The sequence below is a fragment of the Pseudophryne corroboree genome, chromosome 3 (genome assembly GCF_028390025.1).
Source record: "Pseudophryne corroboree isolate aPseCor3 chromosome 3, aPseCor3.hap2, whole genome shotgun sequence".
Lineage (NCBI taxonomy): Eukaryota > Metazoa > Chordata > Amphibia > Anura > Myobatrachidae > Pseudophryne > Pseudophryne corroboree.
The window spans coordinates 232,218,832-232,242,716 of record NC_086446.1 but is presented as its reverse complement, the minus strand read 5'-3'; the positions used below and the strand labels follow the sequence as shown (position 1 = coordinate 232,242,716).

Below are 23,885 nucleotides of genomic sequence, written 5' to 3'. Positions count from 1 at the left end.
GCCAAGAAGGCTCCTACGGAGGAGTTTCAGCTGGGTCGTTTCCTCCATTTTTTTGCATGCAGGTGTGGATGCAGGCCTGAAATTAGGTTCCATTAAAGTGCAGATTTCGGCTTTATCTGTTTTCTTTCAAAAAGAATTGGCCGCCGTTCCAGGGGTTCAGACTTTCGTGAAGGGAGAACTGCACATCCATCCCCCATTTGTGCCACCCGTGGCACCATGGGATCTTGACGTGGTGTTGCAATTTCTTATGTCTCACTGGTTTGAACCTTTGCGAAAGGTTGAGTTGAAAATTTCTCACTTGGAAAGTGGTCATGCTTTTGGCCTTGGCGTCCGCAAGACGGGTGTCTGAATTGGCGGCTTTGTTTCACAAGAGCCCCTATTTGATTTTCCATGTGGATAGAGCGGAATTGAGAACTCAACAATTTCTGCCGAAGGTGGTTTCTTTGTTTCACATAAACCAACCTATTGTGGTACCTGTGGCTACGGATGCCTTGGCTGTTTCAAAATCTCTCGATGTAGTCAGAGCTTTGAAAATTTTATGTCGCCAGAACGGCTCAAATTAGAAAATCAGAGGCTCTGTTTGTACTATATGCTCCCAACAAAATTGGGGCTCCTGCTTCCAAGCAGACTATTGCCCGCTGGATCTGTAATACGAGTCGGCATGCTCATTCTACGGCTGGATTGCCGTTGCCGAAGTCAGCGAAAGCCCATTCTACCAGGAAGGTGGGCTCATCTTGGGCGGCTGCCCGAGGAGTCTCGGCGCTTCAACTTTGCCGAGCATATACGTGGTCGGGTTCAAACACTTTTGCTAAGTTCTACAAATTTGATACTCTGGCTGAGGAGGACCACATGTTTGCTCAATCGGTGCTGCAGAGTCGTCCGCACTCTCCCGCCCGGTCTGGAGCTTTGGTATAGACCCCATGGTCCTTTTGGAGTCCCCAGCATCCTCTAGGACGTAAGAGAAAACAGGATTTAATACCTACCGGTAAATCCTTTTCTCCTAGTCCGTAGAGGATGCTGGGCGCCCGTCCCTGTGCGGTCTGTTTTTGCAGTAGTATTGATAGTTATTGCTTCTGTTACACGGAGGTTGTGTATCGGTTATGTTCAGCTGTTGCTGTTTAGTTCATGCTGTTAACTGGTATTGCTTAAAAGCCATGTTGTACTGTGTGTTGTGGTGTGAGCTGGTGTGTTTCTCACCCTTGGTTAACAAAAATCCTTTTCCTCGAAATGTCCGTCTCCCTGGGCACAGTTCCTGTAACTGAGGTCTGGTGGAGGGGCATTGAGGGAGGAGCCAGTTCACACCCATTCAAAGTCTTATAGTGTGCCTATGTATCCTGCGGATCCCATCTATACCCCCCCCCCCCCCCCCCCCCCCCATGGTCCTTTTGGAGTCCCCAGCATCCTCTACGGACTAGGAGAAAAGGATTTACCGGTAGGTATTAAAATCCTATATTTTTTTTTTTATGGAAAACATATGAGAGAGAGATCTAATATGTCAACCTATATGAGAGAGATTTTTTTTTTTTTTTTTCTGTAGTGTTACTTATAGGACATTTTTACCCATATTCATGGAATGGCCCGGTATTGGTATTCTGGGGCTTGCGTTCCTCAGTGAATGGAGTGTTTGTTTGTTTGTTTGTTTTTTGTTTTTGTTTTTTTCATTTTAAAGGCGTTAATTATGGTATTAATATTCTAGGGTTCAGGCCAATGTATGAGATGTGGAGACCTGTCTGCCATACTTGCCATCTTATGATCTAGATCAGGGGTGTCCAACCTTTCACCTTCCCTGGGCCACATTAGAAGATGAAAATTTAGATTGGGCCGCACATAAAATAAAATAACAGTAACGATACCTGATCATCCCAAAAAACCATAGAAAACATAGTTAACATATTAAACTTACTTGTAGCTGTGCCCCTGTAGCTGCGTCCCTTGTAGTTGTGCCCCTGTAGCTGCGCCCCTTGTAGCTGTGCCCCTGTATCTGCGTCCCTTGTAGTTGTGCCCCTGTATCTGCGTCCCTTGTAGTTGTGCCCCTGTAGCTGCGCCCCTTGTACTGTGCCCCTTGTAGCTGTGCCCCTGTAGCTGCGCCCCTTGTACTGTGCCCCTTGTACTGTGCCCCTTGTAGCTGTGCCCGTGTAGCTGCGCCCCTTGTAGCTGTGCCCCTGTAGCTGCGCCCCTGTAGCTGCGCCCCTTGTAGTTGTGCCCCTGTAGCTGCGCCCCTTGTAGCTGCGCCCCTTGTAGCTGCGCCCCTTGTAGCTGCGCCCCTGTAGCTGCGCCCCTTGTAGTTGTGCCCTTGTAGCTGCGCCCCTTGTAGTTGTGCCCCTGTAGCTGCGCCCCTTGTAGCTGCGCCCCTGTAGCTGCGCCCCTTGTAGCTGCGCCCCTGTAGCTGCGCCCCTTGTAGTTGTGCCCTTGTAGCTGCGCCCCTTGTAGTTGTGCCCCTGTAGCTGACCCCTTGTACTGTGTCCCTTGTAGCTGCCCCCTTTTACTGTGCCCCTTGTAGTTGTGCCCCTGCAGCTGTGCCCCTTGTACTGTGCCCCTGTAGCTGCGCCCCTTGTAGTTGTGCCCCTGTAGCTGACCCCTTGTACTGTGTCCCTTGTAGCTGCCCCCTTTTACTGTGCCCCTTGTAGTTGTGCCCCTGCAGCTGTGCCCCTTGTACTGTGCCCCTTCTAGTTGTGCCCCTTGTAGTTGTTGCCCTGTAGCTGCACCCTTGTACTGTGCCCCTTGTAGTTGTGCCCCTTGTAGTTGTGGCCCTGTAGCTGCCCCCTTGTAGCTGCCCCCTTGTACTGTGCCCCTTGTAGTTGTGCCCCTGCAGCTGTGCCCCTTGTACTGTGCCCCTTCTAGTTGTGCCCCTTGTAGTTGTTGCCCTGTAGCTGCACCCTTGTACTGTGCCCCTTGTAGTTGTGGCCCTGTAGCTGCCCCCTTGTAGATGCCCCCTTGTACTGTGCCTCTTGTAGTTGTGGCCCTGTAGCTGCCCCCTTGTAGCTGCCCCCTTGTACTGTGCCCCTTGTAGTTGTGGCACTGTAGCTGCCCCCTTGTATTGTGCCCCTTGTAGCTGCGCCCATGTACTGTGCCCCTTGTAGCTGTAAAAAAAAAACACACACGCACAGACACATACTTACCGTTCCTGCAGCGCTGCCTCCGTCTCCGTCCGCCGCTCCACGTGTTCTTGTACAACCAACTTCTCTGCTGGGCTCCTCTACTCTCGCGCTGCTCAGTCACGTGTGCCGCTATGCAGCGGAGGAGGGCTACACTGTGACTGACAGCGGAGAGGGCGTGAGCTGGTGCTGGTCCCAGCAGCAGCAATCCAATCAGGATGTGCTGACAACTTGCTGGGGCCGGATCAGCCTCACATGTGGTGTCCGTACTCGGGAAAAAAAACAAAAAAACCCTCTGCTGCAGCGCAGCTCCTGGGCCGCATTACTAGCCGACTTGGGCCGCATGCGGCCCGCGGGCCGCAGGTTGGACAAGCCTGATCTAGATATTACTAATGATCTTTGTATGGGTGGTATTTACTTTGCCGGATGTTGCGATCCCGGCGTACAGTATACCAGCGCCGGAATACCGACACCTTTTCTCCCTCTTGGGGGTCCACGACCCCCTGGAGGGAGAATAGATGGCGTAGCGCGCCACTGTGCCCGCGGCGTGGCAAATGCAGCGAGCCCGCAAGGGGCTCATTTGCGCTCGCCCAGCTGTCTGTATGCCGGCGGTCGGGATTCCAGCTCCGGTATGCTGGGAGCCCGGCCGCCGGCATACCATACTACATCCCTTTGTATAGTTTAGAACACAGGTTCTCAAACTTGGTCCTCAGGACCCCACACAGCGCATGTTTTGCAGGTCTCCTCGCAGAACCACAAGTGACATAATTAGCTCCACCTGTGGACCTTTTAAAATGTGCCCGTGAGTAATTAATACACCTGTGCACCTGCTGGGTCACCTGCTAAACATGCACTGTGTGGGGTCCTGAGGACCGAGTTTGAGAACCTATGGTTTAGAATGTGATTCTAGTAACTTTTTTTTGCATTTATTTATTTTTGGTTCTATCCCCAGCATCACTGTAGCCGATATGTTACCATATGTGGAAGTGCTCCTGTCTAACTTGTTTAAAGCACTATCATTACCTGGCTCTTCAGAAAATGAATACATCATGAAAGGTAGGTGTGGGAGTATTTGTAGAATTCCATACTTGTCACACCTATGGGAATCAGTGCTGTTGGTGTATCGCATCTACATGGGGATTCTTTATACATCTAGACAGCCGCAAAACACTATATTCCTTGTACGAGTTGTCTATTATTTTTAACACAGCGATCATGAGAAGCTTCTCACTGCTACAGGAGGCAATCATCCCGTATATCCCTTCAGTAATCACTCAACTGACACAAAAGCTTCTTGCTGTTAGTAAGGTCAGTGTCTCTTCTTTCACTTTACAGTAATGGAGACAGTATTTTGTATCTAATCCTGTTTATTTTGTTTTGCAGAATCCCAGCAAACCTCATTTTAATCATTATTTGTTTGAGTCGATTTGCCTGTCAATACGTATCACATGCAGGGCTAACCCAGCTGCTGTTGGTAGTTTTGAAGAGGCACTGTTCCTGGTGTTTACAGAGATATTACAAAATGATGTGCAAGGTGGGTGGTGAGCAAGCTCTACAATCTGCAGCCGAACTCTGCTGTCCCTATGTAGTTATGTGCTTATCCATTAGCTCCTCTGATCCAATACTTTGGTTCTATACCCTAAAGCAGTTTGAGGTAGCCAGCCTTTTAAAAAGGTATTTTTAGGCATGATTCCCCCCCCCCCCCCCCCCCCAAACCCTCCCCCCCCCCAAAAAAAAAAATGTATTCCTTGTCCTCAAAAGAGGTATTTCCCAATTGTATCTGACCCCACCCTCCTAAACACATTCTGGGCCATAACACACATGTTGCTGATTTATTTATTTTATTATTAACAGTTTCTTATATAGCGCAGCATATTCCGTTGCGCTTTACAATTAGAGCAACAGTAATAGAACAAAACTGGGTAAAAACAGACAGACATAGAGGTAGGAAGGCCCTGCTCGCAAGCTTGCAATCTATAGGGAAATAGGCATAGATACACAAGAATAAATGCTATCTGTTGCATAATGGTCCACCAGATTGTTAGGTTCTTAGTGGGTTGTATGATGATACCCCGCAATGTTGGCCAAGTGTCAGGAGGGTGTGAGTAAAGAAAGACAAGATATGTGATGTTATGTATTCTGTACAGAGAGGATGTAATTAGATAGGGAAGCACTGAAGGTTATGTGGGTGGGTCTGGAATTTGATAGGCTTGTCTGAAGAGGTGAGTTTTCAGGGAACGTTTAAAAGTTTGGAGACTAGAGGCGAGTCTTACTGTGCGTTGGAGGGCATTCCACAGATGAAGCTCGGATAAAGTCCTGTAATTTTGAGTGTGAACAAGTAATGCGTGTGGATGAAAGACACAGATCTTGTGCAGAGCGGAGAGGTCGGGTAGGGAGATATTTTGAGATGAGTGAAGAGATGTATGTTGGTGCAGTTTGGTTAATAGCCTTGTATGTCAGTAAAAGTATTTTATAGTTAATACGGTAGAATACCGGTAACCAATGGAGGGACTGACAGAGCGGATCTGCAGACGATGAACGTCTAGCGAGGAAGATTAACCTCACAGCTGCATTCAAAATGGATTGTAGTGGTGAGAGCCTATGTTTGGGAAGACCAGTAAGGAGACTATTACAATAATCAATGCGGGAGATAATGAGAGCATGGATTAAAGTTTTTGCTGTGTCTTGTGTAAGATATGGTCGTATTTAACATGATCTTGAGACGGATTGAATGTGGGGAACAACGGACAGTTCAGAGTCAAGAATGACACCTAGGCAGCGAAATTTCTGCTTGAAGAGTGAAAGTCTAGAACTCCACAACTAGCATCTTGAAAACTATACTTGGTAACCACTGCAGCACCCTGTATATAGGCAATCCCCTATTCAGCCTTTACTTGTTGAACAGAGGCTTGACAACCTATATTTTCATGTAAAATATTTTATTCAGCCCATAGCAGAACATATGTCTACAAGAAAGGACTAGAAAAATATCCCTCTGTCAGATGTGATCAGCAGGGTATACGGACTCTGGGTCAACACCACTTAGGTCGACACTAGAAATGGGTCGACATGGCCTTTAGGTTGACATTAGCAAGGTCGACATGCAAAAAGGTCGACACAAGTTTTTCTTTTTCTCCCCCCCATACTTATGATCCACGTGGACTACGATTGGGAGCGGTAACTTGTGCTGAGCACAGCAGTAGCGGAGTGAGGCACCTTGCCCGAAACAAGGGGACATGGTGCAATAATTGCGGTTCCTGGTCACTTTACGAAGAAAACGACACACAAAAAACATTAACTCATGTCGATCATTTTTCATGTCGACCTAGCCACTGTCGACCTAATGGTTGTCGACCTAGACACTGTCGACCATGAGTCCCATACTTGATCAGCAGACAGTACACTCAGCGTTTACAGCGTCATAACGGACATTTCAGGATTTGTTTTCCAGTCCTCTACATCTTGTCTACCAGAGGAGTTTAGTGTGCGTTGTTTCTCTTTGTAGAGTTCATGCCGTACGTGTTTCAAGTAATGTCTTTGCTCCTGGAAATGCACAAAGATGACATCCCCACATCCTACATGGTCCTGTTCCCCCACCTCCTTCAACCAGTTCTGTGGGAGAGAACAGGAAACATTCCTCCTCTAGTGAGACTGTTACAAGCCTACCTGGAGAGAGGAGCTAGGACAATAGCGACCAACGCCTCAGATAAAATTGTAAGTTTATGCCCGAATGAGTCCATTATGTGACACTGACAGTACTGGCAATACTATGATAAGCTGTAATGTTTTCTCAGTGGTGAATGTTTTAATTTAATCAATTAGTATGTACAGTAAGATTGAAATACTCTATGTAGTGTTTTGTAATCCTGCAGAGCCTTGATGTATCCAGTATCTGCCTCATCCATGTGCTGAGTGCAGTGACTAAACCTTTTTTGTTATTTGTAAACTGTACCCAGGCCAAGTTCACATTTCCCAATCCATATGATTTGTAATTTTTTTTATTTATTAATGTATTTTCTGATTGAGACATTAAAGTGATCAGTAGAGGTGTTTTCTAATGTGTCTGCTGGTTCGTAAGGGAATCCATCTGACTAGTTTCAAATCCTCAGCTCTGACCCGTGCTCTAACACTGGCTACATGGCTAACGTTTACTGCTTTTCTAAAACTGATTACATTGTTCTGCCACAAGTGATAAAGAGGATTTTATATCTGTGACACTTTAGCCACAGTACAGCCTGGTGAAAGTCACACAACTGGGATGGAGGTGGTAGAGAACAGGGCTGCAACCTGATTTGCACATTAGAACCTATATCCCTGCATGAACTATATACACAGTACTATTGTGTGATTGAAACTGGTTTCCTGTGTTCCAGCCTGGCCTTCTAGGTGTCTTCCAGAAACTCATTGCATCTAAAGCAAACGACCATCAAGGGTTTTATCTACTGAACAGCATTATTGAGCACTTACCAGTGTAAGTATAAAGGTAGAACTATTGAACATCTGGACTTGCTATAAATACGTGTGTGTGTGTGTGTGTGTGTGTGTGTGTGTGTATATGTATATGTATGTGTGTATGTATGTGTATATATATATATATATATATATATATATATATATATATATAATATATTTTCCTAGTTTCTAGCTTTATAAGTATCTTTATTTCTTAGATTGTGCTGATTTGTACAGATATCATAACTACATTTATGTCCTAAAAAAATAAATAACATGTTGAAATGACTTCCTTCTTTGACCATACTCCCGGTCATATTGTTATACAGATTGGCCACTCCGACAACTCAGGGCGGGATGTAATGAAGTCAGAGTTCGGCGGTTGTGCGGCATGGTTTAGCCTTGTACATGATTGCCCCTTTAAAAATGGCAGAGTTCGGCCTTCATCCCGCACAGCCACCAAACTCTGACACTACATCCCAGCTTCACTTTCAGCTGCACACCACTGTGCTGACCATTGTTGTTGGTAGAATAGTGAATTCCTCCACTAGGTCTTTTGCACTGGCCCTTGGAACAATTTGTTTCAGGCGGATTTTTGTGGCGAAGGAGGCAGGATATAATTAAATCCCCCCCCCCCCTCCCCCCCCCCCCCCTTCTCCCCTTTCTAACCACTTCACTAGCTAATATTTTTCCCAAACATTTCCCCAAAGTTGTATTTTTGTTATTATTCTGTTACTTAAAAATACCCGATTCAGTACAATTTTATCAACAAATAAACAGATTAATAAAATTAACATAATTTGATCATTTCAAAAAATCAACAGTATTGGGGACATTTTTGTAATGGATACAGTTAAAAATTAGATTTTATATATGCGTGTGTGTATGATGTAGGGATGACAGCAGCACTCCGTCATCAAACTTGTATTAACGTGTCACTTGACTTAGTTTGTTTTAAAGACTGGGTGCTGCGGTCATCTCTGCAATTCATTTACCTAAAGGTTATACAGAGGGCACCAGATCAATCAACCCAGCATCAGTGGAGTGTCGGACTTATGCTGATTTTATGTATGTGTGTGTAGATAGAATATATGTGTGGATTTACATATATCCACATATATAATATCATAAAATATATATATATATATATATATATATATATATGCTCAGTGACGCCTCAATTTGGCGTATATGTGCGTCATTGCGACTGCGCAGGGCGTGCTTGACTTACAACAATAAAATGTAGCCACACCGCTCTGGACACCTATTTCTGGGGCTGAAATTGCTAGCTTCCTATCCAACATACTCTGTGATTGCGAAATGTGGTAGTACACTCTATTTGCATATTGTGAACTGATGAAGGCAATGGTCATCACTGTCCATCAGTGACATGGTGCTTTATTAGGACAGAGGTTCCCAAACGCGGTCTTCAAGTCACCCTAACGTACATGTACAAGTACAGCCATGCTTGGCCACAGGTGACTTAATTATTACCTCAGTCAATTTGATTTAACCATCTGTGCTGAGCCATGGATATACTTAAAACCTAGACCGTTAGTGATCCTCGTTTGGGAACCTCTACATCAGGACATTAAAAGGTGAATCAACTGGCGCCTTGCTGTAGTCTTTGCAGAATAGACACCTGATGCTAGGAAATGAATATTATTTCTCTAGCATCCATAAGGGATATTGGGGAGACTTAGTACAATGGGGTACAGACAGGGTCCAAAGGAGCCAGTGCACTTTAAATTTCTTCACTGGGTGTGCTGGCTCCTCCCCTCTATGCCCCCTCCCACAGGCAGTTTAGAAAAAAGTGCCCTCAGAACAGGATGCACATCTCTGCAGCTCCAAAGTTTTCTTCAATTTCTTTTAAACTTTTATTATTTTCGGTATGCCGTTTGGGCAACACCATACCTGCACCGTGGGAAGTTAGGGGGGGAAACGGTCACCGGCCTAGCAAGGTGCAGAGCTGCTTCCCTGCTAGGTTGTTTGTTTAGCGGGGCACTGCGCTTTAGCTGCCTCAATCACAGCACGTCGCACACCCCTAACACTAGCCTGAAGGTGACGTATGTGGTGAGTACAAGCCGGGGGCCCTGCTAGGGGGTAGTCCCCTGGTTCAAAGTGCGGCTGTACTCGGGCGCAGCACACGGGACCCTCCTTGGGGGGGGGGGGGGGGGGTGGCGCCAGAGCCCTCCACGTAAACTGGCTCAGGGTGGCTTAAACTAGCACTAGTGCTATGTTTTTAGGCCTGATTGGATACATTGCCAGTATAAAAAACCGCTGAAGCTGCGGCGCCATTGGGGGGGCGGAGCTACCTCAGAGCGGGACCAGAGGCATTTTGGCGCCTTCCTCTGCTTACTGCAGCAGCAATCAGCACACACAGCTCTTCCTGACTCCCAAAGACACACTGGAAAACTGGTACCGGGTGTAGCAAAGAGGGAGAGCCGCTATTGTACACAATCTGGGTCCTCTACAGGTCTGCCTCTGATGAAGCGAACAGCGAAGCGTGCGTCAGGCTAGCTGCGCACCTTAGATAGTCACCTGGAAATGTTAGATTAGGAAGGATTATAACCTAATGAAGAGTGTTCTATCCCATGCAAGCTGCGGGGATATGAACAGGAAACAGCCTAATTAGAAAGCAAATGTTTGACTCCATTGTGTATATTGAAACACTGTGCATAGTGAATGACATGTATTAAGTGCTCTTTAAAACGCAGTACTTAGTTCTGATATAAACAACATCGGACATCCGATGTGTAAATATATATATTGAAAAGTGCCACATAAAGGACAGAATACATGTTGGGATATCAGTGACATGGTTCATATCTATAATGATCTCCCAATTGCTATATAATCATTAAGCTTGCTGAACCCTTTTCTTATCACAATAAAGGTTTAAAATTGTTCAATTGTGGGCATTTGCTACATTAGGGTATCAGAATATATTTACAAAGGCTTAACCTATTACTGCACTTCTCTGGGACATCCTAATAGAGGAGTGAATAGTGCATAAATTATAAAATCAGTAGATACTGTATATAGATGAGAACCAAGTGAGCCTGCATTATCTCCTGCTCCAATAGAGAGAGATTAAACCCTGAATGTTCTCATATGGATTATTCAAGAGTATACATTGTATAACTATATAGCGATTCTGAGAGGGAAAGTGTCAAATAATTAACATCGTGACAAGGGACTACTGATTAGTCATTAACAGCAGCGGCGTCAGCTGCATATAAGTCCTTTATTTTGTCACAATAAAACCAAGATTAGATCATCAGGTATGAACAGCCAAAAGTTACAAGGCTGCTAGAGTTCAATCTGTGAATAGACACTTGTTGTTTCTCTCCTATGTGATACAATTGTATCATTATGTACATGATTTTCTTATAGTGGATGTAACAACATTTAAGGAGTTCAGGAGGGCACTCGGATGCTTCTGAGATATAATTGAAGCTTAGCAAGAATTCTGTTACCATCCCAGTGATACAATTAAAACACAGCATACAACATTGGGAGATCATTTTATTGCATTTATCTTTTATTAGACAAAGTGAATCATTAGAGCATTACTATCATTCTACTAGAAGCACACATCATGAAAACGAGTCCTGTTTTCCTAACGGTCTCACATTATATATCCTGGAAGGGATTAGAAAACCAGAGACTTTTATTTAAGGAGTTCCTTCATAGCTAGCAGAAATATAGCCATATAGGAAATATACACTCCTGACACACTCTTCATTATCCTGAAACCATATGAACAATTTAGGAGTCATATGGGTGACATCTAGTGCGCAGCTCTTTTAATTTTAATCACGGTTTCTTTCTTACTTACACTACTTTATTCTTCCTTTTAATTTTCGCTGGTTTTACTATATAATATAATAAAAGTTATATTTTAATATAAGATTGTGTGCACCACCTTAGGGCATTTCGAACCCTTCTCCTCTCTCTTTTGCAGATTTATTTTTCCTGTGGTAGCACCCCCTAAATGGTTATAAATAACACAGATGTGTTTTGGATAAAATAAATAAGGGGTCATTCTCATAAGTCATTAACCTGTGCGACCAGTACTACAGTTACTAGTCCTCTACAGGACAGAATTTACTAGTTTTTCACTGTATTATAATTAGCTGACAGCCTCACTGGGGCTATACAGCTAGGGGTGTGCTGGTGTGTCTGTGTGTCTCCTCTCACATACAGTAAGGGCAGGCTTGATCAGTATTACTGTCTGTGTGTTTGTCATTGTGATTACTGTAAACATGGTAAAACACAAACTCTAGTTTATGCCACTCCAGATTCTCTCTCATCTACTGATTCTGTTTCATGTGAACAATGCAGCCAATATTCCTAACTCGGTGAAGATGCTGGGGGAGAGGGTCCAGAGCCTTCCTGATATGTCATCACAACTGTCTGCTAATGTTCAGAAAACTCAGCTACTACAACAGGCTGTTGCAGATTTAGCTGCTAGGGTGTTACACAGTCCTTCATCTCTCATGCAGGTCCACAAAAGCGTGGTTTACCTGCCCTACTTTCTGATTCAGAGGAGGATATAAAGGAGGATGGGGAGGACTTGGATCCCATTAGTGGGGATCCTGATTCGGCTTAGGGTATTGAACCCCTCTTTCTCTTACGTCCTAGAGGATGCTGGGGACTCCGTAAGGACCATGGGGTATAGACGGGCTCCGCAGGAGACATGGGAACTATAAAGAACTTTAAGTATGGGTGTGCACTGGCTCCTCCCTTTATGCCCCTCCTCCAGACCTCAGTTAGATTCTGTGCCCAGAGGAGAATGGGTGCACTACAGGGGAGCTCTACGGAGTTTCTCTGATAAAAGAATTTTGTTAGGTTTTTTATTTTCAGGGAGCACTGCTGGCAACAGGCTCCCTGCATCGTGGGACTGAGGAGAGAGAAGCAGACTTACTTAAGTGATAGGCTCTGCTTCTTAGGCTACTGGACACCATTAGCTCCAGAGGGATCGGAACGCAGGTCTTTACCCGCCGTTCGTCCCAGAGCCGAGCCGCCGTCCTCCTCGCAGAGCCGGAAGATAGAAGCCGATGAGTATAAGAAGAAAGAAGACTTCAAAGGCGGCAGAAGACTTCAGATCTTCCCTGAGGTAAGCGCGCTGCGGTAACGCTGCGCGCCATTGCTCCCACACATTACACACACTGACAGGCACTGATGGGTGCAGGGCGCAGGGGGGGCGCTCTGGGCAGCAATATAAACCTCTGGACTGGCATTTTTATATATGGGCTGCGGGGGCAGTAGATATATACATTCCCCGCCATTATTTGTACATTTGAGCTGAGGGGGCGGAGCTTGGTCTCACAGCACTAACCAGCACCATTTTCTCCACAGTGATCTGCAGAGAAGCGGGCTCCCCGGACTGTCCCCTGCTGAACGGTGATACAGGGCTGAAAAAAGAGGGGGGGGGGGCACATGTAGGCGCAGTGAGTGTATATCACAGTTAATATATATAAAACGCTTTATCTGGGAATTGGTTCCAGTGTCAGTTGGCGCTGGGTGTGTGCTGGCATACTCTCTTTCTGTCTCTCCAAAGGGCCTTGTTGGGGAACTGTCCCCTTATAGATATATCCCTGTGTGTGTGGGGGGGTGTCGGTACACGTGTGTTGGCATGTCTGAAGCGGAAGGCTCATCCAAGGAGGAGGTGGAGCAGATGATTGTGGTGTCTCCGTCGGCAATGCCGACTCATGATTGGTATGATATGTGGAATATTTTAAATGCAAATGTGACCTTATTACATAAGAGCAAGGACAAAGCTGAGTCCAGGGAAACAGTAGAGAGTCAATCCACGGATTTGACTGGGTCACAGGGCCCGTCAGGGTCTCAAAAGCGTCCCCTATCCCAAATAGCAGACACTGATACCGACACGGATTCTGACTCCAGTGTCGACTATGATGAGGCAAGGTTACACCCAAAAGTGGCCAAAAGTATTCATTATATGATTATGGCAATAAAATATGTTTTGCATATCACAGATGAACCCTCTGTCCCCGACACGAGGGTGCGCATGTATAAGGAAAAGAAACCAGAGGTAACTTTTCCTCCATCTCATGAACTGAACGAATTATTTGAAAAAGCTTGGGAAACTCCAGACAAAAAACAGCACATTCCCAAGAGGATCCTTATGGTGTATCCTTTCCCTGCAAAGGACAGGGTACGGTGGGAATCCTCGCCCAGGGTGGACAAGGCTTTAACGCGTCTGTCCAAGAAGGTGGCGCTACCGTCTCCAAACACCGCAGCTCTCAAGGATCCTGCGGATCGTAGACCGGAAACTACCTTAAAATCTATTTATACACATACGGGTGCTTTGCTCGGGCCGGCCATAGCATCGGCATGGGTTTGTAGCGCAGTGGCAGCGTGGACAGATACCTTATTAGCTGACATTGATACCCTGGACAAGGATACCATTTTACTGACTTTAGGTCACATTAAAGACGCAGTCTTGTATATGAGAGACGCTCAGAGACGTGGGGCTGCTTGGTTCCAGAGCCAACGCCATGGCAGTTTCGGCGAGACGAGCTTTGTGGACCCGCCAATGGTCGGGTGATGCCGGCTCAAAGTATATCGAGGTTTTACCTTACAAGGGTGAAGTTTTGTTTGGGGATGGTCTCGCGGACCTGGTTTCCACAGCTACCGCGGGTAAATCTACATTTTTGCCTTTTGTTCCCCCACAGCAGAAGAAAACTCCACAATATCAGATGCAGTCCTTTCGGTCGCACAAGTCCAGAAGATGTCGGGGCTCCTCTTTCTTTGCCAGAGGTAAGGGTAGAGGTAAGAGAGCACCTGCTTCGGCTAGTTCCCAGGAGCAGGAGTCCTCCCCGGCTTCTGCTAAATCCACCGCATGACGCTGGGGCTCCAGTGAGGAAGTCCGCGCCGGTGGGGGCACGTCTTCGACTCTTCAGCCAGGTCTGGGTTCTGTCAGACGTGGATCCTTGGGCGTTGGAAATTGTATCCCAAGGTTACAAACTGGAGTTCGAAGAGGTGCCCCCTCGCCGATTTTTCAAGTCGGCCTTGCCAGCCTCTTCCCCGGAGAGGGAAGTAGTATTAGATGCAATTCAAAAGCTGTGTCAACAGCAAGTCATTGTCAAGGTTCCCTTGGTCCAACTGGGAAAAGGGTACTATTCAACCCTGTTCGTGGTCCCAAAGCCGGATGGTTCGGTCAAACCCATTTTAAATCTAAAATCCCTAAACCTGTACTTGAAAAAGTTCAAATTCAAGATGGAATCACTCCGGGCTGTGATATCCAGTCTGGAAGGAGGGGATTTTATGGTGTCGCTGGACGTGAAGGATGCCTACCTTCATGTCCCCATATTTCCTCCTCATCAGGAGTACCTAAGGTTCGCGGTACAGGACTGTCATTACCAGTTTCAGACGTTGCCGTTTGGGCTTTCCACGGCCCCGAGGATTTTCACCAAAGTAATGGCAGAAATGATGGTGCTCCTGCGCAGGCAGGGAGTCAAAATTATCCCGTACTTGGACGATCTCCTGATAAAGGCGAGATCGAGAGATCAATCGCTGAAAAGCGTGTCGCTCTCCCTGAGAGTGTTACAACAACACTGTTGGATTCTCAATCTGCCAAAGTCACAGTTGATTCCAAGGACTCGACTATCATTCCTAGGCATGATTCTGGACACTGAACAGAAGAGGGTTTTTCTACCAATGGAAAAAGCCCAGGATCTTCAGAACATGGTCAGGGACCTGCTAAAACCAAAAAGAGTGTCTGTTCATCAATGCACTCGAGTTCTGGGAAAAATGGTGGCAGCCTACGAGGCCATCCCCTTCGGCAGGTTCCATGCGAGGATGTTTCAGTGGGACCTTCTGGACAAGTGGTCAGGGTTCCATCTGCAGCTACATCAAAAGATACCCCAGGGCCAGGGTGTCTGCCCTGTGGTGGCTGCAGAGTGCTCACCTTCTAGAGGGTCGCAGGTTCGGCATTCAAGATTGGGTTCTGGTGACCCTGGACGCGAGCCTCCGAGGATGGGGAGCAGTCACAAAAGGAAGACATTTTCAGGGTCTATGGTCAAGCCAGGAGGCTTGTCTACACATCAACGTGCTGGAATTGAGAGCCATATACAACGGCCTACGACAAGCGGAGTATCTTCTTCGCGACCTACCAGTTCTGATTCAATCAGACAACGTCACAGCCGTGGCTCATGTAAACCGCCAAGGCGGGACAAGGAGCAGAGTGGCAATGGCGGAAGCCACCATGATTCTGCACTGGGCGGAAAATCACGTAAGCGTTCTGTCAGCAGTCTTCATACCGGGAGTGGACAACTGGGAAGCAGACTTCCTCAGCAGACACTATCTCCATCCTGGAGAGTGGGGACTTCATCAAGAGGTCTTTGCAGAGATAACAAGTCTTTGGGGTCTTCCTCAAATAGACATGATGGCGTCACGCCTCAACAAAAAGCTACGGAGGTATTGTGCCAGGTCAAGGGACCCTCAGGCAGTAGCGGTAGACGCCCTAGTGACACCATGGGTGTTTCAGTCGGTCTATGTGTTCCCTCCTAGTGTTCACTCTAGGAGTGAAAAGGGGCAGGGCGCCGGACTCCGGGGGCACATTTGCGCGCGCGCGCCCGAAACAGGGGCGCGGCCGCGCAAATTAGGGGTTGTGGCCACGCCTATGTCATTTTAGGGGGCGGTGCTGCCCACAGACGCTACTATAGAGAGCGTCTGTGGCTGGCGACGTCACTGTTGGGGCGTGCCCAGCACCTCCGTCGGTGCTGGGCTTCCCCCAGCTCTCTCCCAATGCGTGAATGGATGCCGCGTGCATGCGCACGGCATCTATACACGCCGGGAGGGCAGGAAGCGGACGGCTGTTCTTACAGGGCGCCGCAAAAGGGGCAGGGCGGGTTTTGCCTGCTAAAAAACGGGCAGAGCGCGGCGCCCTGCTAAAACATCCTAGAGTGAACACTACCCTCCTCTGCCTCTCATCTCAAAAGTGCTGAGAATCATAAGACGAAAAAGAGTACAGACAATACTCATTGTTCCAGATTGGCCTCGAAGGGCCTGGTATTCGGATCTTCAGGAGATGCTCACAGAAGATTCGTGGCCTCTTCCTCTCAGGGAGGACCTGTTGCAGCAGGGGCCTTGCATGTTCCAAGACTTACCGCGGTTGCATTTGACGGCATGGCGGTTGAACACCGAATCCTAGCTGAGAAAGGTATTCCAGAGGAAGTTATCCCTACTCTGATCAAGGCTAACGGCGAAGCATTATCACAGTATCTGGAGGAAGTATGTATCTTGGTGTGAAACCAAGAATGCTCCTACGGAAGATTTCCATCTGGGCCGTTTTCTCCACTTCCTACAGACAGGAGTGGATATGGGCCTAAACTTAGGCTCCATTAAGGTACAGATTTCGGCCCTATCTATATTCTTTCAGAAGGAATTGGCTTCTCTCCCAGAAGTCCAGACTTTTGTAAAGGGAGTGCTGCACATCCAGCCTCCTTTTGTGCCATCAGTGGCACCATGGGACCTTAAGGTGGTGTTACAGTTCCTTAAATCACACTGGTTTGAACCCCTTCAAACGGTTGAATTAAAATTTCTCACCTGGAAGGTGGTCATGTTATTAGCCTTGGCATCTGCAAGGCGGGTGTCAGAGTTGGCGGCCTTGTCTCACAAGAGCCCCTACTTGATTTTTCATGTGGATAGAGCGGAATTGAGGACTCGTCGTCAATTTGTGCCTAAGGTGGTTTCTTCATTTCATATGAACCAACCTATTGTGGTACCTGTGGCTACGAGTGACTTGGAGGACTCCAAGTCCCTTAAAAATCAGGGCCTTAAAAATCTATGTAGCCAGGACGGCTAGGGTTAGGAAGACAGAGGCTCTGTTTGTCCTGTATGCAGCCAACAAGGTTGGCGCGCTTGCTTCTAAGCAGACTATTGTTCGCTGGAACTGTCACACGATTCAGCAGGATCATTCTATGGCTGGATTGCCGTTACCAAATTCGGTAAAGGCCCATTCCACTAGGAAGGTGGGCTCTTCTTGGGCGGCTGCCCGAGGCGTCTCGGCATTACAGTTGTGCCGAGCAGCTACTTGGTCGGGTTCAAACACTTTTGCAAAATTCTACAAGTTTGATACCCTGGCTGATGAGGACCTCGCGTTTGCTCAATCGGTGCTGCAGAGTCATCCGCACTCTCCCGCGCGGTTTGGAGCTTTGGTATAAACCCCATGGTCCTTACTACCGGTAAATCTTTTTCTCGTAGTCCGAAGAGGATGCTGGGCGCCCGTCCCAGTGCGGATTAAATCTGCAAGACTTGTATATAGTTGTTGCTTACATAAGGGTTATGTTACAGTTGAGATCGGTTGTTGACTGATGCTGTTTTTGTTCATACTGTTAACTGGTTGCGTATATTCCAGGTTATACGGTGTGGTTGGTGTGGGCTGGTATGAATCTTGCCCTTAGATTACAAAATCCTTTCCTCATATTGTCCATCTCCTCTGGGCACAGTTTCTCTAACTGAGGTCTGGAGGAGGGGCATAGAGGGTGGAGCCAGTGCACACCCATACTAAAAGTTCTTTATAGTGCCCATGTCTCCTGCGGAGCCCGTCTATACCCCATGGTCCTTACGGAGTCCCCAGCATCCTCTACGGACTAGGAGAAAAAGATTTACCGGTAGGTTTAAAATCTTATTTTCTGGCTATTCGAGACGTGTTAAAGCTCCCTCTAGAGGACGCTGCGTCACAGCAGTCGTTTTTCTTTACACAAAACTAGCCTAATGTCACTTTCCCTGATTCTGCAGAGTTAGATGACCTATTTTAAGTTGGCCTGGAAAAATTCAGATAGTGTCTAAAGTTTTTGCGTACTTTTCATTCGCGCCTGAAGGTTAGAAAATCTGTGAAGAACCCCCGGGGGTTGACTTATCAGTCTCTCGACTGTCTAAAAAGGCAGTGCTGCCTGCCCCAGGCTCCTTTTACCAGGAAGGATCCTGGGGACAGAAAGATACACACTCAAATCTATTTACATGGCATGCGAGTATATCGCAGAGGCCGTTCATAGCAGGTTGTTGGATGACCCATGCCATTCATGCGTGGGCTATTGAGATTCAGGAGGGCCTCTCCGAAGCTATGCCTCTGGTCACTATGGTGACTCTCCTCAAGCACATTCAGGACACTACACTCGTCCTGTGTGACTCGCTCAAGGAGATATGGAATATTAATGCTAGGACTTCTGCCATGGCAGTGTCGGCGCGCAGGGCTTTATGGTTGCGTCAGTGGGTAGTGGACGCAGAATCAAGGCGCAATGTGAAATCCCTCCCCTTTTCGGAAGAATGTCTCTTTGGGGTTCAGTTGGATACGTGTATTTCCAAAGTCACTGCTGGGAAATCCACGTTTCTCCTCTCTGGGGCCCCACTGGCTAGGCGTTCCTACCCGGGGCAGTCTGTTCAGTCCATTCAGTCTAAAATATTTTGTTCTAGGGCCAGAGGTGCCTCCACTGCAAATAGAGGCGCCAGAGGCAAGTTAAAAAGACCTGCAATTACTGGTTCTCGGGAACAGAGCACCAGTTCTGCTTCCACTAAGTCCTCAGCACGACGGTGCCCACCCACCCCGAGGAAATCTCGAATTGGGAGCCCGACTGTGTCACTTCAGCTGCATCTGGGAACGCTCCTGCCAGGATACCTGGGTAAGAGACCTCATTTCTCAGGGCTACAAGCTGGAGTTTGACAGTGCTCCTCCCCAACGATTTTTCAAATCAAGCTTACCAGCTTTGGAGGATACGCAAGTTACATTGCAACAGGCAATCCGAAAGTTGGTCTAGTCCCACGTCATTGTTTCAGTACCGATACCACAACGAGGCAGGGGTTGTTACTCCAACCTGTTTGTGGTGCCAAAGCCGGGCGGCTCGGTACGGCCCATTTTGAATCTAAAGTCCTTGAATCCGTTCAAAATGGAATCCCTGAGGGCAGTGATTGCTGGTCTGGATCAACAGGAATTCCTGGTTTCCCTGGATATCAAGGATGCCTACCTTCATATTCCGATTTTTGCCACCTCATCAGGTTCATATGAGGTTTGCCCTACTGGACGATCACTAACAGCTTCAAGCATTACGCTTTGGCCTGTCCACAGCTCCGAGGGTTTTCACGAAGGTGGTGGCGGAGATGATGTTCCAACTCCGGGTCCAGGGGGTCAATGTTTTTCCCTTACCTGGATGATCTCCTGATAAAAGCAAGATCCAGTGAGCTTTTATTGCTACATATCGACCACACTATCCAACATCTGTCATGCCATGGGTGGATTCTCAATCTACAGAAGTACCACCTGGAGCGACTCAGCGGCTCCTGTTCTTGGGGATGTTACAGGATACGCTGGCCCAGAAGGTGTTCCTCCCGGAGGACAAGGTGAGCACACTTCAGGAGATGGTCCGCATAGTGCTCCGACCTGCTTGTGTATCCATCCATCCATCCATCTATGCATCAGGTTGTTGGGGAAGATGGTCGCCTCCTACGAGGCGATCCAATATGGGAGGTTCCATGCCAGAACATTTTAATTGGATCTCCTGTCCAAGTGGTCCGGATCACATCTACAGATGCACAGGTTGATTCGGCTGTCACCACAGGCCAGGATTTCCCTCCTGTGGTGGCTGCAGTCCTCCAATCGCCTGGAAGGCCGGAGTTTCGGGATTTAGGATTGGACCCTCTTCACGACAGATGCGAGGATGGGGTGCTGTCACCCAAAGGGCACAGTTCCAGGTCAGGTGGGTCAGCCCACAAAGCCCCCCTTCCGATCAACATTTTGGAACTTCGGGCGATCTACAATGCTCTGCTTCATGCCTCTCCTCTGCTCACGAATCATGCGATCCAGGTTCAGTCTGACAACACCACTGCAGTGGCGTACGTCAATCGGCAAGGAGGGACAAAAAGCAGAGCCTGCATGCGAGAGGTGTCAAAGATACTCCTCTGGGTGAAAAGAAATGCAAGACCAATGGCGGCAATCTTCGTTCTGGGTGTAGACAACTGGGAAGCGAACTTCCTGAGTCATCACGACCTCCACCCGGGAGAGTGGGGACTCCATCATCAGGTATTCCAGCAGATCATCCATCGGTGGGGCTGCCCACAGATATGATGGCTTCTTGTCTCAACAAGAAGCTTCACTGGTATTGCTCTCGAACCAGGGACCCTCAGGTGAAGGCAGTGGACGCACTGACGTCGCCTTTGCCTTACTGTCTGGTCTACCTGTTTCATCCGATTCCGTTGCTCCCAAGGGTGCTCAAGCAAATCGGCAATCAAGGAGTCCAGGCAATTCTGATTGACCCGTATTGGCCTCAGAGGGCGTGGTACACGGATCTTCTGGACATGTCCGTCGAAGACCCTTGGCCTCTACCGCTAAGAAGCGATCTTCTCCAACAAGGACAGTTCGTCTACCCGGATTTACTGCAACTTCGTTTGACGGCATAGAGGTTGGCACATCCTAGCTCACAAGGGCCTATCCAAAAAGGTTATTGCTACCATGGTTCAGGCCAGGAAACCTGTGACGTCAAAACACTATCGTCATATCTGGAGATGATGTGTCTCTTGGTGCGATGAACGCACGTATCCACCTGTAGATTTCCACTTGGGACATTTCTTACGTTTCCTGCAGGCTGGTGTGAATAAGGGCTTGCATTTGGGTTCCATTAAGGTCCAGATTTCTGTAGCTTCCGTAAGGGATATTGGAGACACATTAGTACGGGGGGTATAAATGGGGTCCACAGGAGCCAGTGCACTTTAAATTTCTTCCACTGGGTGTGCTGGCTTCTCCCTTCTATGCCACCTCCCACGGGCAGTTTAGAAAAAAGTGCCCTCAGGAAAGGATGCTAGCTCCAGAGTATTCTTCAGTTTATTTTAAAACTTTTTTTTTTTTTTTGGTATACTGTGTTTGGGCAACAGCATACCTGCACCATGGGAGTTTTGGGGGAGGGGGGGTGTCACCGGCCTTGCTAGGTGCAGAGCCGCTTCCCCGCTGCAGGACCACCGTCCTGAGGGGTTGTTTGTTCAACAGGGCACTGCGCCGTGGCTGTCGCAACCACAGCACGCCGCACACCCCTAACTGCCTGAAGGTGATCGTCTGTGGTGAGTACAAACCGGGGGGTCCCCTGGTTCCTGGTGCGGCAGAAGCACTGGTGAGGCATAAGGGTCCCTCCTGGGGGGGACCCGCTATAGACCCTGCGTGAGACTGGCTAACGATGGCTGTACTAATCATTTATGTGACGCTACAGCATGGTTAGGAGACATGGCCAGTATAAATATATATCTGTAGCTCCGGCGCCATTACGGGGGGTGGAGCTACATCAGAGCAGGCTCAGCAGCATTTTGGTGCCTTTCTCTGCATAAGCAGCAGCAGCCTCACAGCTTCTCCAAACTGTCGCACACTGGATCACTGGTACAGGGTGTGGATTAGGGGGAGAGCTGCTATTTGTGCACAGATATTATTCCTCTGAGGGAATTCATTGTATAAGCAGTTTTCACTGTTATGTAAAAACGCTGACCACCTCACTGGGGCTCTACAGCGTTGGGTGTGCTGTTGTCCTCTCTTCTTCTGTGTCTCCTCTCACATGCAATAGGGCAAGCTTGCATTGTAAATCAGTCTGTGTTGTATGTGTATTGTGTGTACTTCATAATGGTAAAACACAAGTTATGCAGGGTTTGTAATACCAGATTCTCCCCTCTTTCATCTGGTTTACTTATCATGTGAGCAGTGTAGTCAGTCCTTACAAAATGCTGAGGACAATGTGGGGGAGAGTCACGAGCCCACCTGGCTGAGGCTATCAAAACTGTTGTCTGATATGTCATCTCAGCTCACTGCAAATGCCAACAGAACACAAGAACTGCAAAAAGCAGTAGCAGATCTAGCTGCCAGGGCTGATGTCCCCCCCCCCCCCCCCTGTCTAATACGGGTGCGCAAAAACGTGCTTTACCTGCACTTCTATCAGATTCTGATGATGGGGATGGTGTGGAACCCTTAGGTGGGGATTCCACTCCTACACAGGGTATTGAACCCCTCATTTTAGCTATGAGATGTGCTAAAGCTCCCCCTAGAGGACGCTGTAAATCAGCAGTCGTTTTTCCTTCCTCAAGACACTGTCACATTTCCTGATTCTAAAGAATTAGATGATTTATTTAAGCTGGCCTGGAAGAATCCAGATAAGAAAGATCAGGTGTCAAAACAGTTTTTGCATACATTCTCCTTTGCCCCTGAGGGTAGAAAGTTCTGGGAAGAATCTCAGACTGTAGACATCTGTCTCTCGTCTCTCTAAGAAGGTGGTACTCCCGGCTCTGGGCTCCTTTACGGTAAAGGACCCAGAGGATAGGAAAATTGAGGCCACACTGAAATCTATCTACATTGCTACAGGTGTGTCTCAAAGACCTGTCATTGCAGGTTGCTGGATGACACATGCAATTCACTCATGGGCCACTCAAATTTAGGAGGGTCTCTCGAGTGACATGACCCTAGTTACTACAGTGACTTTCCTAAAACACATTCAGGACACTGCAAGAGTCCTCTGTGACTCCTTAAGAGATTGGCAATATTAATGCTAGAACCACTGCTATGGCTGTGTCAGCACGCAGAGCCATATGGTTGCGTCAGTGGATTGCAGACGCTGACTCCAAACGCAATGTGGAATCTCTTTCCTCTACAGGTGAATGGCTCTTCGGAGGCGAATTGGACACATGGATCTCCAAAGCTGCTGCTGGGAAATCCGTGTTTCTTCCCTCTGGGGCTTCGCCTACCTGGGACCGTCTACTCAGTCCTTTCGGTCCACTAGATTTCGATCTAGGGCCAGAGGTGCATCAAATGCAGCTAGAGGCACCAGGGGTAAACCTAAGAAACCAGCCGTTGCCGGCTCTCAAGAACAGAGCACCAGTTCAGCTTCCGCAAAGACCTCGGCCTATGTCCGCCCACCCCGGGACGATCTCGAGGTGGGAGCTCGGTTACGTCACTTCAGCCACATCTGGGAAAGTTTCTGCCAGGGCGCCTGTGTAAGGGACCTTATTTCTCATGGTTACAAGCTAGAGTTTGACAGTGCTCCTCACCAATGATTTTTCAAATCAAGCTTACCAGCTTTGGAAAATATGCGTGTTACGCTACTGCAGGCTATCACAAAGTTGGTCCCAGTCCCAAGTCATTGTTCCTGTACCCCTGCAACAACAAGAACAAGGTTGCTACTCTAGTCTGTTCGTTGTGCCAAAACCAGACGGGTCTGTGAGGCCAATTTTGAATCTGAAGTCCTTGAATCCTTACCTAAAGGTTTTCAAATTCAAGATGGAATCTTTGAGAGCAGTGATCGCAGGCCTGGAACATCAGGAATTCCTAGTGTCCCTGGATATCAA

At 47.7% G+C, this 23,885-nt stretch overlaps 1 protein-coding gene across 2 annotated transcripts in view; it reads left to right on the top strand.

The window, feature by feature from the left end:
• The window catches only part of CSE1L (chromosome segregation 1 like), a 238,785-nt gene that overhangs the window by 187,557 nt on the left and 27,343 nt on the right, over positions 1 to 23,885 (top strand). For both annotated transcript variants that reach the window (XM_063958891.1, XM_063958892.1), the window contains exons 17-21: positions 4,048 to 4,151; positions 4,306 to 4,403; positions 4,479 to 4,629; positions 6,601 to 6,809; positions 7,469 to 7,566. In XM_063958891.1, the coding sequence (XP_063814961.1) occupies positions 4,048 to 4,151; positions 4,306 to 4,403; positions 4,479 to 4,629; positions 6,601 to 6,809; positions 7,469 to 7,566 (660 nt within the window). The remainder of the gene's footprint in view (positions 1 to 4,047; positions 4,152 to 4,305; positions 4,404 to 4,478; positions 4,630 to 6,600; positions 6,810 to 7,468; positions 7,567 to 23,885) is intronic.